This window comes from Maniola hyperantus, chromosome 11, assembly GCF_902806685.2.
Source record: "Maniola hyperantus chromosome 11, iAphHyp1.2, whole genome shotgun sequence".
Taxonomy (NCBI): domain Eukaryota; kingdom Metazoa; phylum Arthropoda; class Insecta; order Lepidoptera; family Nymphalidae; genus Maniola; species Maniola hyperantus.
Genome location: NC_048546.1, coordinates 737890 through 752996, shown reverse-complemented (window position 1 = coordinate 752996; position 15107 = coordinate 737890). Strand labels below are relative to the sequence as shown.

At 42.7% G+C, this 15107-nt stretch overlaps 1 protein-coding gene across 1 annotated transcript in view; it reads left to right on the top strand.

Annotated features, from left to right (window-relative positions):
• Window positions 1-15107, top strand: part of LOC117986647 (liprin-alpha-1-like) — a 168624-nt gene that overhangs the window by 142720 nt on the left and 10797 nt on the right. Inside the window, 16 exon segments of the mRNA XM_069501958.1 lie at window positions 263-369; window positions 372-398; window positions 401-417; window positions 952-1080; window positions 1898-1981; window positions 4059-4214; window positions 6289-6387; window positions 8620-8691; window positions 9805-9965; window positions 10717-10918; window positions 11299-11441; window positions 11871-12073; window positions 12637-12795; window positions 13757-13871; window positions 14131-14287; window positions 14493-14609. Of these exon segments, the coding sequence (XP_069358059.1) occupies window positions 263-369; window positions 372-398; window positions 401-417; window positions 952-1080; window positions 1898-1981; window positions 4059-4214; window positions 6289-6387; window positions 8620-8691; window positions 9805-9965; window positions 10717-10918; window positions 11299-11441; window positions 11871-12073; window positions 12637-12795; window positions 13757-13871; window positions 14131-14287; window positions 14493-14609 (1948 nt within the window).

The window sequence follows — 15107 nt, the reverse complement described above, 5'->3', positions numbered from 1 at the left end:
GAACTCTTTGATTTTCCGGGATAAAAGTTGCCTATGCCGGGATGCAGCTATCTCTGTACCAAATTTCGTCAAAATCGGTTGAACAGATGGGCCGTGAAAGGCTAGCAGACAGACCATACACACTTGCGCATTTATAATATTAGTATGGATGATTGTTGCCAAGCATCACAATAAAATAAAATAAATTATACTAAGTGATTTGAATTACTTTTTCAAATAATGATAGGGTTAAATGAAATGACTGATTGATTGTTGTTTTCAGGTTACAAGTGCACTTAAAAGAAAGAATGCACTCGCTGGACGAGAAGAACGCGCTGACGCAAGAGTTGGAGAAGACGAGGAAGTACGCGGATGAGCTGCTCTCTGAGAAGGCGAGATACTGAAGGAGCTGGCTAAGTGGAGATGGAGACTGAACAGGTATCGTCTCTTTTCTTCTGGCTCCGTTTCTACACTTAGCTCCATTTGCATGATGGGCGCATGTGAGCCCTGAAGCTGTGATAGCCTAGTGGTTGGACGTCCGCCCCCTAATCGGACGTCGGGGGTTCGATCCCAGGCACGCACCTCTGACTTATCGGTACCCTTCTCACTCGTAGAAGTTCTCTATGGTGAGCTAGCGAGGAAAACGTCTGTCCCACCATGATGTTTTAGTCCTGATGGATGACACACGTTTCCGAGTTGCACCTAGCCTGGAGTCTGTTTTAGGTGGAGTAAACGAGAATGAGCGACTAAAATGTAATAAGTTTTTTTTTTTTTTTTAAAGAATATTAGCCATGTTAAATGACTAATATTCCCCTTTCCTCTCCAACTAAGCGTCAAGCTTGTGCTAGGAGTAGGTACGACAATAGTGCAACGGGCGGGGTTTGAACCGTCGACCATTCGGTTTCAGTCCACTCCTTTACCCGTTGAGCTATTGAGGCTCGAATAAATAAACGTGTTGTTTGTGTTTCCCAGCTGAAGCGTCAAATGCTGCAAGCGGAAATAGCATTCAACATTCAACAAACGGACGCGCTCACTCGCTCGCTGTCGCCCGCCGCCCCGCAGCCGCCGCACGCGCCGCCCGGCTCGCTCTTCCAACCTAAGGTAGCCATTTGTATACTCTATCCACTCGGAGAAGTTACTATACATCTCTCTCTGTTACGTTATCCCCACAGAGAATTCAACCTCAAGAGTACGCATATACAAGGTTTTGCATGAAAACTAAATCGTAAAAAGTTGGTGGGCGACAGAGGAGAATGCTTTGTTGTAATTGGTAGACTCAAAAGTCACGTAATCAAGACAATGTTGCGGAATGAGGGTACCGAACGGTCTTTTTTTTTAAAATATATATTCATTATAGGTATACACTTGACCACAATCACACCTGATGGGAAGTGATGATGTGGCCTAAGATGGGACGCGTTTACCTAGAAGATGCCTATTCACTCTTGTTTTAAAGATACCCGGGTTGTAATTGGTAGGAAACACATATCGCGGAAGAGTATTCCAAACCTTAGCCTATGAGGAATGATGACGCAAAACGTTTCGTGCTCTGGTGCTGCAAATGTTCATGGGCGGCGGTAATCACTTAACATCAGGTGACCCGCCTGCTCGCTTGTTCGCTATATTTATATAAAAAAAAAAAAAAAAGTTGGTGGGCGACAGAGGAAAATGGTTTGTTGTGATTGGTGGACTCAAAAGTCACGTAATCAAGACGATGTGCGGAATGAGGGTACCGAACGGACTTTTATGCTAAGCAACTGCCTAAGCTTGACGATCGGGGGTGTCCGGCTATCAGGCAAACGAGCAGACGTGTCACCTGATGTTAAGTGATTACCGCCGCCCGTGAACATTTGCAGCACCAGAGGAACCTCCAATGCTGCTGTCTTTTTAACGTATTGTGTATATTGTGTGGTTGCAGTTGGACGGCTCGTGGGAGAAGCTGCAGCAAGCTCACCACCTCGCGAGCGTGCAGCAGGCCTTCGACGTCTCCAGTGATGCTGAGGTAATATTATTGTGTATATGTGTGGTTGCAGTTGGACGGCTCGTGGGAGAAGCTGCAGCAAGCTCACCACCTCGCGAGCGTGCAGCAGGCCTTCGACGTCTCCAGTGATGCTGAGGTAATATTATTGTGTATATTGTGTGGTTGCAGTTGGACGGCTCGTGGGAGAAGCTGCAGCAAGCTCACCACGCTCGCGAGCGTGCAGCAGGCCTTCGACGTCTCCAGTGATGCTGAGGTAATATTATTGTGTATATTGTGTGGTTGCAGTTGGACGGCTCGTGGGAGAAGCTGCAGCAAGCTCACCACCTCGCGAGCGTGCAGCAGGCCTTCGACGTCTCCAGTGATGCTGAGGTAATATTATTGTGTATATTGTGTGGTTGCGTTGGACGGCTCGTGGGAGAAGCTGCAGCACGCTCACCACCCTCGCGAGCGTGCAGCAGGCCTTCGACGTCTCCAGTGATGCTGAGGTAATATTATTGTGTATATTGTGTGGTTGCAGTTGGACGGCTCGTGGGAGAAGCTGCAGCAAGCTCACCACCTCGCGAGCGTGCAGCAGGCCTTCGACGTCTCCAGTGATGCTGAGCTAATATTATTGGATATTTGCCTACTTTTGAATTTGATAAATATTATTACTTTATTATAAACTAGGATAAAAATAATGACGTACGCTGAAAATATATTATAATCCAGCAAAGATTTACAAAGTTACAGGCATTTTAATTTTGGAGTGGGATGGTCTTCTATCCCTTTCTCGCAAAACGAAAATTTGTATGAAACCGCACGAAGGTACTATGGCATTAGTCACAATGACGTCATAATTCTATATCGCTATCTCTGTCTTATCAGAAATATTTAAATGCATGTAACTTTTCTGTTATTTGATCGATTTAATTAGTTTATTCAGTTTACATCATCATTTTTATTCTAGTCTATATATATAAAAGGAAAAGGTGACTGACTGACTGACTGACTACTGACTGACTGATCTATCAACGCACAGCTCAACTACTGGACCGATCGGCTGAAATTTGGCATGCAGATAGCTATTGTGACGTAGGCATCCGCTAAGAAAGGATTTTAGAAATTCAACTCCTAAGGGGGTGAAGTAGGGGTTTGAAATTTGTGTAGTCCACGCGGACGAAGTCGCGAGCATAAGCTAGTTTATTATAAACTAGGATAAAAATAATGACGTACGCTGAAAAATATTAAAATCCAACAACGATTTACAAAGTTACAGGCATTGAGTGGGATGGTCTTCTATCCCTTTCTCGCAAAACGAAAATTTGTATGAAACCACACGAAGGTACTATGGCATTAGTCACAATGACGTCATAATGCTATATCGCTATCTCTGTCTAATCAGAAATATTTAAATGCTTATAACTTTTGTTATTTGATCAATTTAATTAGTTTTTTCAGTTTACATCATTATTTTTATTCTAGTCTATATATATAAAAGGAAAAGGTGCTGACTGACTGACTGAGCTGACTGACTGACTGACTGACTGACTGACTGACTGACTGACTGTACTGACTGACTGACTGACTGACTGACTGACTAACCTGACTGGACTGATCTATCAACGCACAGCTCAAACTACTGGACGGGATCGGGCTGAAATTTGGCATGCAGATAGCTATTATGACGTAGGCATCCGCTAAGAAAGGATTTTTGGGAAAATTCAACTCCTAAGGGGGTGAAATAGGGGTTTGAAATTTTGTAGTCCACGCGGATGAAGTCGCGAGCATAAGCTAGTTTATAATAAAGTAATAAAATAATTGAAGTCAAATACCCAATTATAGTTGTTGCATTTCACGAAGGTCACTGACTCATGCTTGTGTGTAAGTCGTATCGGTATACGTAAGGTACTCTAAATGTGTGCGTCGGACAGCGTTTGCTCGCGACTGATTGGTCCGACATGCACGCACACTTACGCAATGACCGTGTAAACGACGTTACCACAAGTACACTCGCCTTCGTGAATTGCAAGAACTGTATCATCATAATGATGGTTATTAATATTAATATCATTTTGTACGATGTCCGACTCGCACTTGACCGGTTTTTATTTGTTTCTAGAATGATGAATCGGACGGCGCGGAAGGTGGACACACAGACGCGGCGGCCTTGGCATTGATGTTACAAGAACAATTAGATGCTATTAATACGGAAATACGGCTCATACAAGAGGAGAAGCAGAGTACCGAAGCAAGAGCTGAGGAGCTGGAGTCCAGAGTGAGTATTGTGAGTCCATCTTCTTTTTCTTTGTAGAGAATTAATTGTATGAGAATGAGAGAGAGCGCTGATGTTACTAAGGCTACTAGAGCGATTAACGAAAATACGTCTCATACAAGAGGAGAAGCAGAGTACCGAGGCAAGAGCTGAGGAGCTTGGAGTCCAGAGTGAGTATTGTGAATCCATCTTCTACTTCTTTGTAGAGAGTTGTATGAGAATGAGAGAGAGCGCTAATGTTACTTAGGCTACTAGAGCGATTAACGGAAATACGTCTCATACAAGAGGAGAAGCAGAGTACCGAAGCAAGAGCTGAGGAGCTGGAGTCCAGAGTGAGTATTGTGAGTCCATCTTCTTTTCTTTGTAGAGAATTAATTGTATGAGAATGAGAGAGAGCGCTGATGTACTAAGGCTACTAGAGCGTTAACGGAAATACGTCTCATACAAGAGGAGAAGCAGAGTACCGAGGCAAGAGCTGAGGAGCTTGGAGTCCAGAGTGGAGTATTGTGAATCCATCTTCTACTTCTTTGTAGAGAGTTGTAGAGAATGAGGAGAGAGCGCTAATGTTACTAAGGCTACTAGAGCGATTAACGGAAATACGTCTCATACAAGAGGAGAAGCAGAGTACCGAGGCAAGAGCTGAGGAGCTTGGAGTCCAGAGTGAGTATTGTGAGTCCATCTTCTACTTCTTTGTAGAGAGTTGTATGAGAATGAGAGAGAGCGCTAATGTTACTAAGGCTACTAGAGCGATTAACGGAAATACGTCTCATACAAGAGGAGAAGCAGAGTACCGAGGCAAGAGCTGAGGAGCTGGAGTCCAGAGTGAGTATTGTGAGTCCATCTTCTACTTCTTTGTAGAGAGTTGTATGAGAATGAGAGAGAGCGCTAATGTTACTAAGGCTACTAGAGCGATTAACGGAAATACGTCTCATACAAGAGGAGAAGCAGGAGTACCGAGGGCAAGAGCTGAGGAGCTGGAGTCCAGAGTGAGTATTGTGAGTCCATCTACTTTTTCTTTGTAGAGAATTAATTGTATGAGAATGAGAGAGAGCGCTGATGTTACTAAGGCTATTTGAGTAATTAACAGAAATACGGTTCATACAAGAGAGTACAGCGTGACGTCAATAATTATTTATGTTAAAAATAACGAAAAATCGAAATTATTTTTTAATTATTCTCTTTAATAATGAATTCTAGCCCCCTAAACTACCGCTATACAAAACATTACATCATTTTACTGCTACATTCCAAGACCCTATTGCGGCGCTTTGCCTTTATACAAACCGAAAGGTCACCGGTTCAAACCCCACCCGTTGCACTATTGTCGTGCCTACTCCTAGCACAAGCTTTACGCTTAATTGGAGGGGAAATGGGAATATTAGTCATGATAAACTTGGCTAATATTATTAAAAAAAAAACTGGCCAAGTGCGAGTCAGGCTCGAACAATGAGGGTTCCGTACTACAGTCGTATTTTTTCGACATTTTGCACGATAATTCAAAAACTATGATGCATGAAAATAAATAAAAATCTGTTTTAGAACGTACAGGTGAAGACCTTTCATATGATACCCCACTTGATATAGTCACTCACTTCGAAAGTTGAAAAAACTAATTATTAGTTCATGACCACAATTTAATTTTTTTTTGTGTGATCTAACCCTAAATTCGCGGTTTTCAGACTTTTCCCCAAATGTCAGCTATAAGATCTACCTACCTGCCAAGTGCCAAATTTCATGATTCTAGGTCAACGGGAAGTACCCTGTAGGTTTCTTGACAGACAGACAGACAACAAAGTGATCCTATAAGGGTTCCGTTTTTCCTTTTGAGGTACGGAACCCTAAAAATAGAGTTGTCAGACTCGGGACTACCCTCCACCTCCCATGGCCCCACCAACCTCTCGGTTATATGGGCCAAATCGCGGGAGGGCGCCCGTTCGGTACTTGCTCTTGGCATTTTCCCGGGGCGCCTTCTTGACTCCCTACAAATTATTTTGTCTCTTCCTTGTCCCTTATGCTCAGTCTCCCCCCTTGGGACGTCAGTTGTCAGACGTAATGTACCCGTATTTGATCGCATCAGGTGGGCAGCTACGAGCATATGAACGTGGTTTCACGACGCGGCGAGTCCCCGCCGCCTGCCGCCTCACCCTCCCGCCCGAACCACCATAAATACCATACCGTGAGTATCTTCTCTACAAAATAGTCGATTATTGAACATGGGAGTAATGTAATGTCTTACGTCACGAGCGCCGGGATAAATCCCAAACGTAACGAGGGATTCCTGAGAATCCTGAGTGAAGCGCGGGGTTTAGGGGCGCACAAGACTAAGACAGTATTACCCCCAAGTTCAATATTCTACTTTACACTCTTCGCGAGACAATAAAATCAAAATCGTCGTATGCTTGAATAGGTACCTACCTATCTGTCTTTAGAAGTTTCAGTTCAAGCATGAGCGCAGCGAACGTTTGTTTTTTGGTTTGATTTTACAGAATAGGTGTTACATTATAAGATTTCTGGAATATGGAAATTCAAAAGTACCTCTTAATTGATAAGACGCGAGCAAAGTATCGAGGTTATAGTATAAGGTTATCTATCGGTAGCGGTAAAAAAGATTCGCCAGTTGACAGACATAGAAACTGCGAGACTAATATATTTTAGTTACTTTCACAGCATTATGTCATATGGTATATTATTATGGGGTAATGCTGCTGATATTAATTCTATTTTTGTGCTGCAGAAAAGGGCTGTTCGAGCCATATACAGTATGGGGCCACGAGAGTCGCTGAGAACTAAATTTAGGGAAGTTAAAATTATGACAGTGCATAATCAATATATTTTTGAAAATTTACTGTACGTACATAAAAACATAAATAAATTAAAAAAAAAGTGACTGTCATAATATAAATACTAGAAATAAAAATAAACTTGTAATTCCCGCCTCTAGGCTCAGTAAAGTTAGCAATTCATTTGCTCGTAATTCCATACGTTTCTATAATAAGCTTCCAGAAGACATATTGGAGATGTCTCTCAACAAGTTCAAAGTTTTCATAAAACGTAAACTAATTGAAAAATCCTATTACAATGTAAAGGATTATTTAAATGATAAGCAAGCTTGGGAATGAGTTGCTTAATCGACTTTGTGATAGTTTTAATAAGTTTCAATAATTTTGTAAAGTGGTGATAATAAAAAGAATACCTGGCTGAGTTTGTTGTGGGCTCTTCTCAGACCTGGGCGCGTTTGGAACCCTCGTAGCTTTAGTTTTAAGTTTGCGTTATAATTATCACCACTATATCTTACAAATCTAACACTATACCAGACAATCAATAAGAGACTTTGACTTTATCTCAACCCCGGTCACAGCTGAAAATCTGCGGCCTGCATTTTATGCGTGTTGACGCATATGATGCAAGACACGCTAAGCTGTACACCGGTTTGGGGTGTCACAGATGATAACGTTACTTTTGTATGGTTTGTTTTTATCTGTATCACCAACAACAGATACAGTGCGACAAGGCTCTCTTGGCACTTGAATGACATTGACAGGGGGGCGCTGTTGGAGAACAAAGGCTTAGAATATTCAAACAAGAACAAAGGGGAAACTTGACGGCAACGTTAGTTCCGATTTCCGCCACGCGCCAAGATAACCTTGTCGCACTGTAAATGCATTTTCTTTTTTCCTTTCAAATTGAGCGTTCTTGTACAATTTTGAGCAAGGGAGGCGCATTTTGAAGTACGTTTCGGCGCTCTCCTTACAACCGCTCGTACCACCGTCGTCACACTGTAGCTGTAATCTTATCCAGCGACTGTCAAATGTTATTAATAATAATAACAATCGTCATATCTGCGAATGGGTTGATCCCAGTCAGCCTCGCTCAACATCTGAGGCGACTGGGTTTCCGTGGCAGTTCGCTCGCAGCCAGGATGCAAAAAGCGGTCTTGTTGGACTCGGCTAGGATGGTCCGCCGATTTCTTCACCTGTCGCCCTGACCCCCGGCCGTTTGGTCTCCCCTGCCGGGGTGTAATCCTCCGCCCGGTACAAATATGTATGTATGTAATGTTTATGTAGGTTTATTTATTTTTATGTATGTAAGTATATTATAACTCTTTTGGCTTTTATATGTATCTATTTTGTACGCGGGCGTGAGAGTAGATGTATATCCATAATAATAATAATAAAAAAAAAATTTATTTAAGAAAAAATATTTACAGGTTACACAAATTCAGGTATAATCATAAACTCGAAGCTTGAGTTTTTCCGTATACCGTATTGTTGAGATCACAGGCAATTTACCTAAGTACCGTTCCGTTCCACTCTCAATCGCTTAAACATAGAGTATGATAGGTGTTTCCAATCACCCCTGTTTATTTACCTGGTTACCTGTATGTTGACTTGTGTCGGTGGCTGCGCAGGCGCCGGCGTCCATGTCGCCCGCGCACCATTACCGCGCCGCGCCCGCCTCAGAGAGCCTGCCGTCCAGCCAGGTCGGTCCTGCCCCTAGTCCCACACCCGCACTGCTAAATCTTTGCAGCCTTTGCAACCCCACTATCCCATACAAAGTATTGTCATGTAATGCTACTATTTTGCAGCTTACTCAAAAGATTATGCTTGTGCAACCCTGATATGCTAACAGCTAGGCAATTCCACCTGTATAACAATATTTAGTGGTATTTATCTGTTCTCGAAGTCCCGTCCCTTTTGCGTTTTGAGTAGCTACTCTAAAGAAAGATATGACCATTTAGTAAACGCTTTGTAACATAACTAAAAAACCTCAAGATCTAACCATTCATTCCCAATCTAATCGTTCTGACAAGACAACAAGGTTGTTAAGAACCTATGTAAATACCTACCTATATTTGTATATGGATAAAATAAATTCAATTCAATTCAATAATCCTTAATCGGTTTGCAATTGTCAGTCTGGCCGTGTCACGAAAAAGTTTCTGCAACACAATTGTACCCCTTATATAAAAGTTAATATCAATGTAATTGAATTCACTACTCAAACAATCGTGTATGGATAGTATGGATTTCTTTGCACAATTTACCCCTTTTACCCTTAGCCTAAAAACAACCTAAGCAGTACACAACCCTGACCTAAAAGCGAAAAAAATATGCTTTTCATCCCCCACTCTCCTGCCGTATATTGGATCGTTACCACAAGCTTATTTGCAGTGTCGGCTTCTACCAAATTGTAGATTTGTATTTTGTTGGATAAAAATTGAAATTTTTCTTTCGCGTATATTACGCTATAGCACATTTTAGGATGATTGAACTTTTGTTTGTTTGATTGGTGTACGAATTTTGTATATTAAAAATTGTAGATTATTGTGTATTATTAAATAGTATTAATTCTAGTTATATTGATATAAATATATTTTTTTTGTATTATGGATATGATGTGAATTGTGATGTCTATAAATTTTTTTGTAGATTTTAGTAAAATTTATGATATTATCTATCTAGGAATCTACAACTTGTCAGATGTAAAATCTTATACCAAGGCTACAGGACAAAAGTTTTTAAACAAAAAGTTGCATCTTACAATTTGAAAATTGTATTCGACTTTATCAAATTATCATTTATTACATTTCCAGCTACAGCTATGCGAGGATATGCAGGGCGTAGTACCGGAAGGGGCGGAGTCCCCGATAGGAGTGGGAGCGGGAGCCCGGGCGCTTCGACTGGAGCGCGCGGCGCGGGCGCTGCACGCCGAGCGAGACAGGCTGAGGTCGCACTACCCCGCGCCCTATGACTCGTGAGTTGATATCGTGTGCTTATACCCCCACCATATATCCTTGTGTTGTAGACGTCATTATGGGAGCCAGTGAAATATGTAGCGAGCTAAAACGTACAACCCGTCGGAAATATCTGAGAACCTGGTTTAGTGTCGTCATGCAACGTGCTTGCGTTGGCAACGGTACTGGTAGAACGTAGTGTTTATATTCTCTTTTGGTACTGGATAGGCGAAAATGGATGAGCTGCGGGGAAGCACGAGGGGAAACGCATTCCAGCGAGGTGCGCAGATATTTCCGACGAGTTACTATAGATCTTAAGAAATTCCAACGAAATCTTTAAAAACCTATCTATACCCACCTGGAAGAAGTTGCAGAAAAAAGCAAAATTTAAATTAATTTGTCAATGTTATCTTTTTCCACGCCGCTCAGGACGTCGATAATGTCGGGAAGCCTCGCCCGGATCCCGATACACAGGTGGTTGTCCGTTCCTAACTACATGTATAAGAAGTATAAAAAAGCATCTTCTTCCAAATGCTTTCTAGACTGCCACAACACCCATCAATTGTCACAAGCTTGGTGTGATTGCAGACAAGCGCTGGTCTATTTAATTTAAAAAATAACTGTTTTAAAACTCATTAATTCCTAGGCTAGACCATATCTTTATTTTTTAATTGTACCAAAAACATTTACAATAAAGAGCATAGAGAGTAAAAGTGGACATTTTTACATTTTGGGCTTAGATTGATAATACCAAATTATTCTATATATCAGCTCAAGTCAAGAGTCACTGGGCGGTGTGGCAAGCAGTACAGGGCCGAGTGCGGCGTGGGGTGGTGCCTCCCCGGGCTTACCACGGGGGGTAGCGGCCGCGGCTTCGGCCGTGTCCATCGCCTCTATGCACCAGCAGAAGAAAAGGGGGATCAAGAGCTCTTTAGGGAGGTTCTTCAGCAAGAAGGAGAAGGCTGGCATGCCGGTAAGTAAAATAGGAAAAACATGTTTGTCAATCTTCTTTCCAAATTCTATCTAACGAATAAAAATAAAAATTTAGAAAACACTCAGTTTCATTCCTAACGTCTTGTTAACTTAAGCGAAATGCTCACTCACAGATTAGAGTGAAGCCCAGGCTCTTTGAATATCCTCCATGTTTTGTTTTCATCATACCAATTTTTATCATATGTCAAAGTAATTAAAGCATAATTTAAGTTATCACAAAAGACACTGGGCCTCGGCTCAACTACATGTGTTGTGTGTTGTGCCTTACTTCTTTTCTATGAATTAGGAAAAAGAGATATCTCATTTATCACATAGTTTTCAACAAAGCCAAATATTACAGCGCCATAACCTTGGTTTCAGTTACAACAAGGGCAAAGCCCTCGGTCTCTAGCCTCGGCATCTTCGTTAGGTCTATCATCCCTGGCGGACGAATCTACAGACGGGCTTTCATCACACGGGCCCGCACCCTTAACACATCAAGACTACGCTAGGACTAAAAGCAAGTAAGTGAGGTTATGTATGTAATGAAAAAATATAATTGTGCCTTAATTGTATTATTTCACCAATGTGGATTGACAATGTCCTGTCATATATGCAAGCAACGTCATCATTCGCACCTACATTAAACCAAAACATTGGTATTTCGGAACAAAAAATTTCGTTTTCTTTACCGGACACCCGAGTACGGCAAACGGCAACGAAATTTTAAGTTAACGGCAAGTCATTCGGGTGAAAGCCAGTCTAGCTTTCCATAGTTCCTAGTTTGAGGGGCCAAGAACTTTGCTTGACATCGTTTTGTATATTTTTTTGTGTGCAGTAAGTAACCTTGAATCTTTTATCAAATAAAGATTATTTTATGACAGCGTCGAGTTCAAAGTGCGCATCATAGCGCAAAACCACGAGCCTCGCGTTAAGGTTGCCCCTCGTTCCAGGGACCGCGACTACCGACACGAGCTGTTGGGCGAGGCGATGCGCGCCGGAACGCCGTTCGCGTTGTGGAACGGCCCCACTGTGGTGGCGTGGCTGGAGCTCTGGGTCGGCATGCCGGCGTGGTACGTGGCCGCGTGTCGGGCCAACGTCAAGTCTGGAGCGATCATGTCTGCGCTGTCCGACCAGGAGATCCAGAGAGAGATCGGTGAGTGACTGAAAATCTATTAAAAATATGCTCCTGAAAAAAGCATATTACACAATTGAAGATTATCTAAATGATAAAAGAGCGTGGATTTGACCTGCAGCTCGTTCGAGCAACGCACAAGACTGCAAATACTATTTTATACATGGCATAATTTTGTACCTATATCAAATATTTGAAAAGAGCAACCGCCGAGTTTCTTGCTGGTTCTTCTCGGCAGGAAAGGCATTCCGAACCAGTGGTAGATGCATCCGACTATTCGTAAGCACTTGTAAAAGTTTATACGAATAAAAAAAGATTTTCATTTTCATTTTCATTTTCACTGCACCTATTCTGTTGTACACAATCTCTATTTCTCTTGCAAATGTTCATGGGGGGCGGTAATCACTTAAAATTGAGTGACCCGCCTGCTCGTTTGATTGCTATTTTTTTAAAGGTGTTGGTTGTTACTTGTTGGTAAGGTACAGCCTCCTTCGTTTGTCTACAATCTGTAATATTTTGCGTTTTCTTATCGAAGTATCTGTAGGCTGTATTATAAAGTAATATGGTTCTCCTTGACTTCCCAGGCATCAGCAACCCTCTGCACCGGCTAAAGCTGCGGCTGGCGATACAGGAGATGGTGTCCCTGACGTCGCCGTCGGCGCCGCGCGGCACGGCGTGTGCGGCGCTCGCGTTCGGCGACATGAACCACGAGTGGATCGGCAATGTGTGGCTACCCTCATTAGGTAACTTGTATTCCTATCTTTTATTATAAGTCCCGCAAATTGCTATTGCACTGGAACCATGTTTCATTAGTATCGAAATGACGTCATTTTGACGTCATTTGACGTAGATATATTTAAGTAAAAATATACCATCAGCTCGAAACTTCGGTCTAGTGCTGATGTCACTAAAATGGCGGCCACGCGCATTATCAATTTGCGGGACTTAAATCTTTCACAAGATTATGTAGGTTTTTGAAAATCCAGTAAACTCTTTGATTTTCCGGGGTAAAAGGAGCTGTTTTCGTCAATGCGCCTCACCTCTCAACATTAGTTTCCCATTCCAGGACCTATACTGAGCGATTTGATGACTTACAGTGGTTGATCAGAACAGCCCTGGGCTCTCCCGACCATGACCTACTATAGGACCACATGAGCTTCTATACGTTTCCTAAGGTTTTCTTTTATGGTCCACGCCTCACATCCGTATAGTAGTATGGGCCAGATGTAACAGCGTAGTAATCAAGTGCGCAAGGAGATCTTAAGACTGTGGTTGCAGAGTACTTTTAAGTGCTTCGAGCCACTTCAATCCGGGTCTTAATTTCCTGGTTGCTATACTGTCCTTCGTTACACGCTCAACCAAGACGAATCTCTTGTCCGAAAACGTATCCCCGAATACGAAGATCAAGAATCTTTGCACTTATAATGTTAGTAAGAATTTGTGGCGGTTGCCACAGGAGAAACTAGATGCCGCTGTTCAATCGATAACATTTCATGATGTAGTCCCGAACAAATATACCGCCGACAGTACTCACACTAACGGAGTTTTCTGCAATCTGTACTATATATATAAGTTTCAAGACACAACCGTCGGCCCAGCTGGCGCTACCGAGCAAACCAACCGCTCGGTGGGAGATCTCCCTTTGGTACGGTCGAGCCTGCACACTGCTCCCGTACAAATTCATTTTATTTTATCTCGTTCCAGGCTTACCGCAGTATAGAACGACGTTCATGGAGTGCCTGGTGGACGCGCGGATGTTGGAGCACCTCACCAAACGAGACCTACGGACGCAGCTCAAGATGGTCGACAGTTTTCACAGGTTAGAAAGAGAAACTTAGAAATAAAGCTCATTCATTTTTATTACTGTTTGCAATCATGTGAAGTAAACAGAGGTTGAAGATTTTTAAGAAACAAGTTTTGAACTTAAGCGACTTTGGATTTTCCAGTTTAAAAAGTAGCCTATGTGTTAATCTAAGGTATAATCTATCTGTATTCTAAATTCAGCCATATCCGTCCAGTACATACACACACATATAAACTTTCGCCTTTGTAATATAACTGATTTGTGTCGTTTGCAGAACGTCGTTACATTTCGGCGTAGCGTGTCTCAAGAGGGTAGGGTACTCAGTCCGTGCGTTGGAAGAGCGACGCCGCGCGGCGGAGCTATGCGTGCGCGACGTGCTGGTGTGGACGAATGAGCGGTTGCAGCGGTGGCTCGTCTCCATCAACCTTAAGGTAACGTTCTTTAAAGTGGCGGTCTCCACATACCGACACTAGATGGCGGCACGGGCTCACTATGGAGCCTGAATCACGCTAACGAAGTTCAATCCAGAATACTATATACAAGTTCCAAAATACGCAAGTCGGACTAGCCGGGACCGCTGAGCATTACATATCTCGTCGCGCTGGGGGCGTCTTCTTAAATAAGCTCATGTTTCAGGAGTATGCAAACAACCTATCGGAAAGCGGCGTGCACGGCGCGCTCATCGCGTTGGACGAGAACTTCGACGCCAACAGCATGGCGCTCGCGCTGCAAATACCCACGCAAAACACGCAAGTATGTAATAATAATAAATATCCTTTGTTCAGCCAAAAACAAATAAAATTATGTAAATACAAACAGATAGAATACCATAGTCCCCGGGAAACCAAGAAACTTTATGATCCCTGGTTCCCCGAGACCCATGTACCCACTCCGCCCCGGGAAAACGCCAAGAGCAAGTGCCGAACTGGCGCCCTCCCGCGATTGGGCCCATGTAACCGAGAGGTTGGTGGGGCCATGGGAGGTGGAGGGTTGTTCAATCAATCCCGTGGGAACTCTTTATTTTCCTGGATAAAACCTTTTATTAGCTTGTAGTTACTTAAGTTTAAGATTATAATAGATTAATGTAAGCAGTTGGTTCTCCTAATAAAATAAAAATAAAAAGTAGCCTACGTCCATCTCCAGGATGCTATATATGAAGTTGTTCCGTCTTTTGAATGTCGCAAGGTGCCAATGTATTTCAAATTTCAAGCTTAGCCAACCGTTATGGATATGGCTCAACGCTAGGTTTCG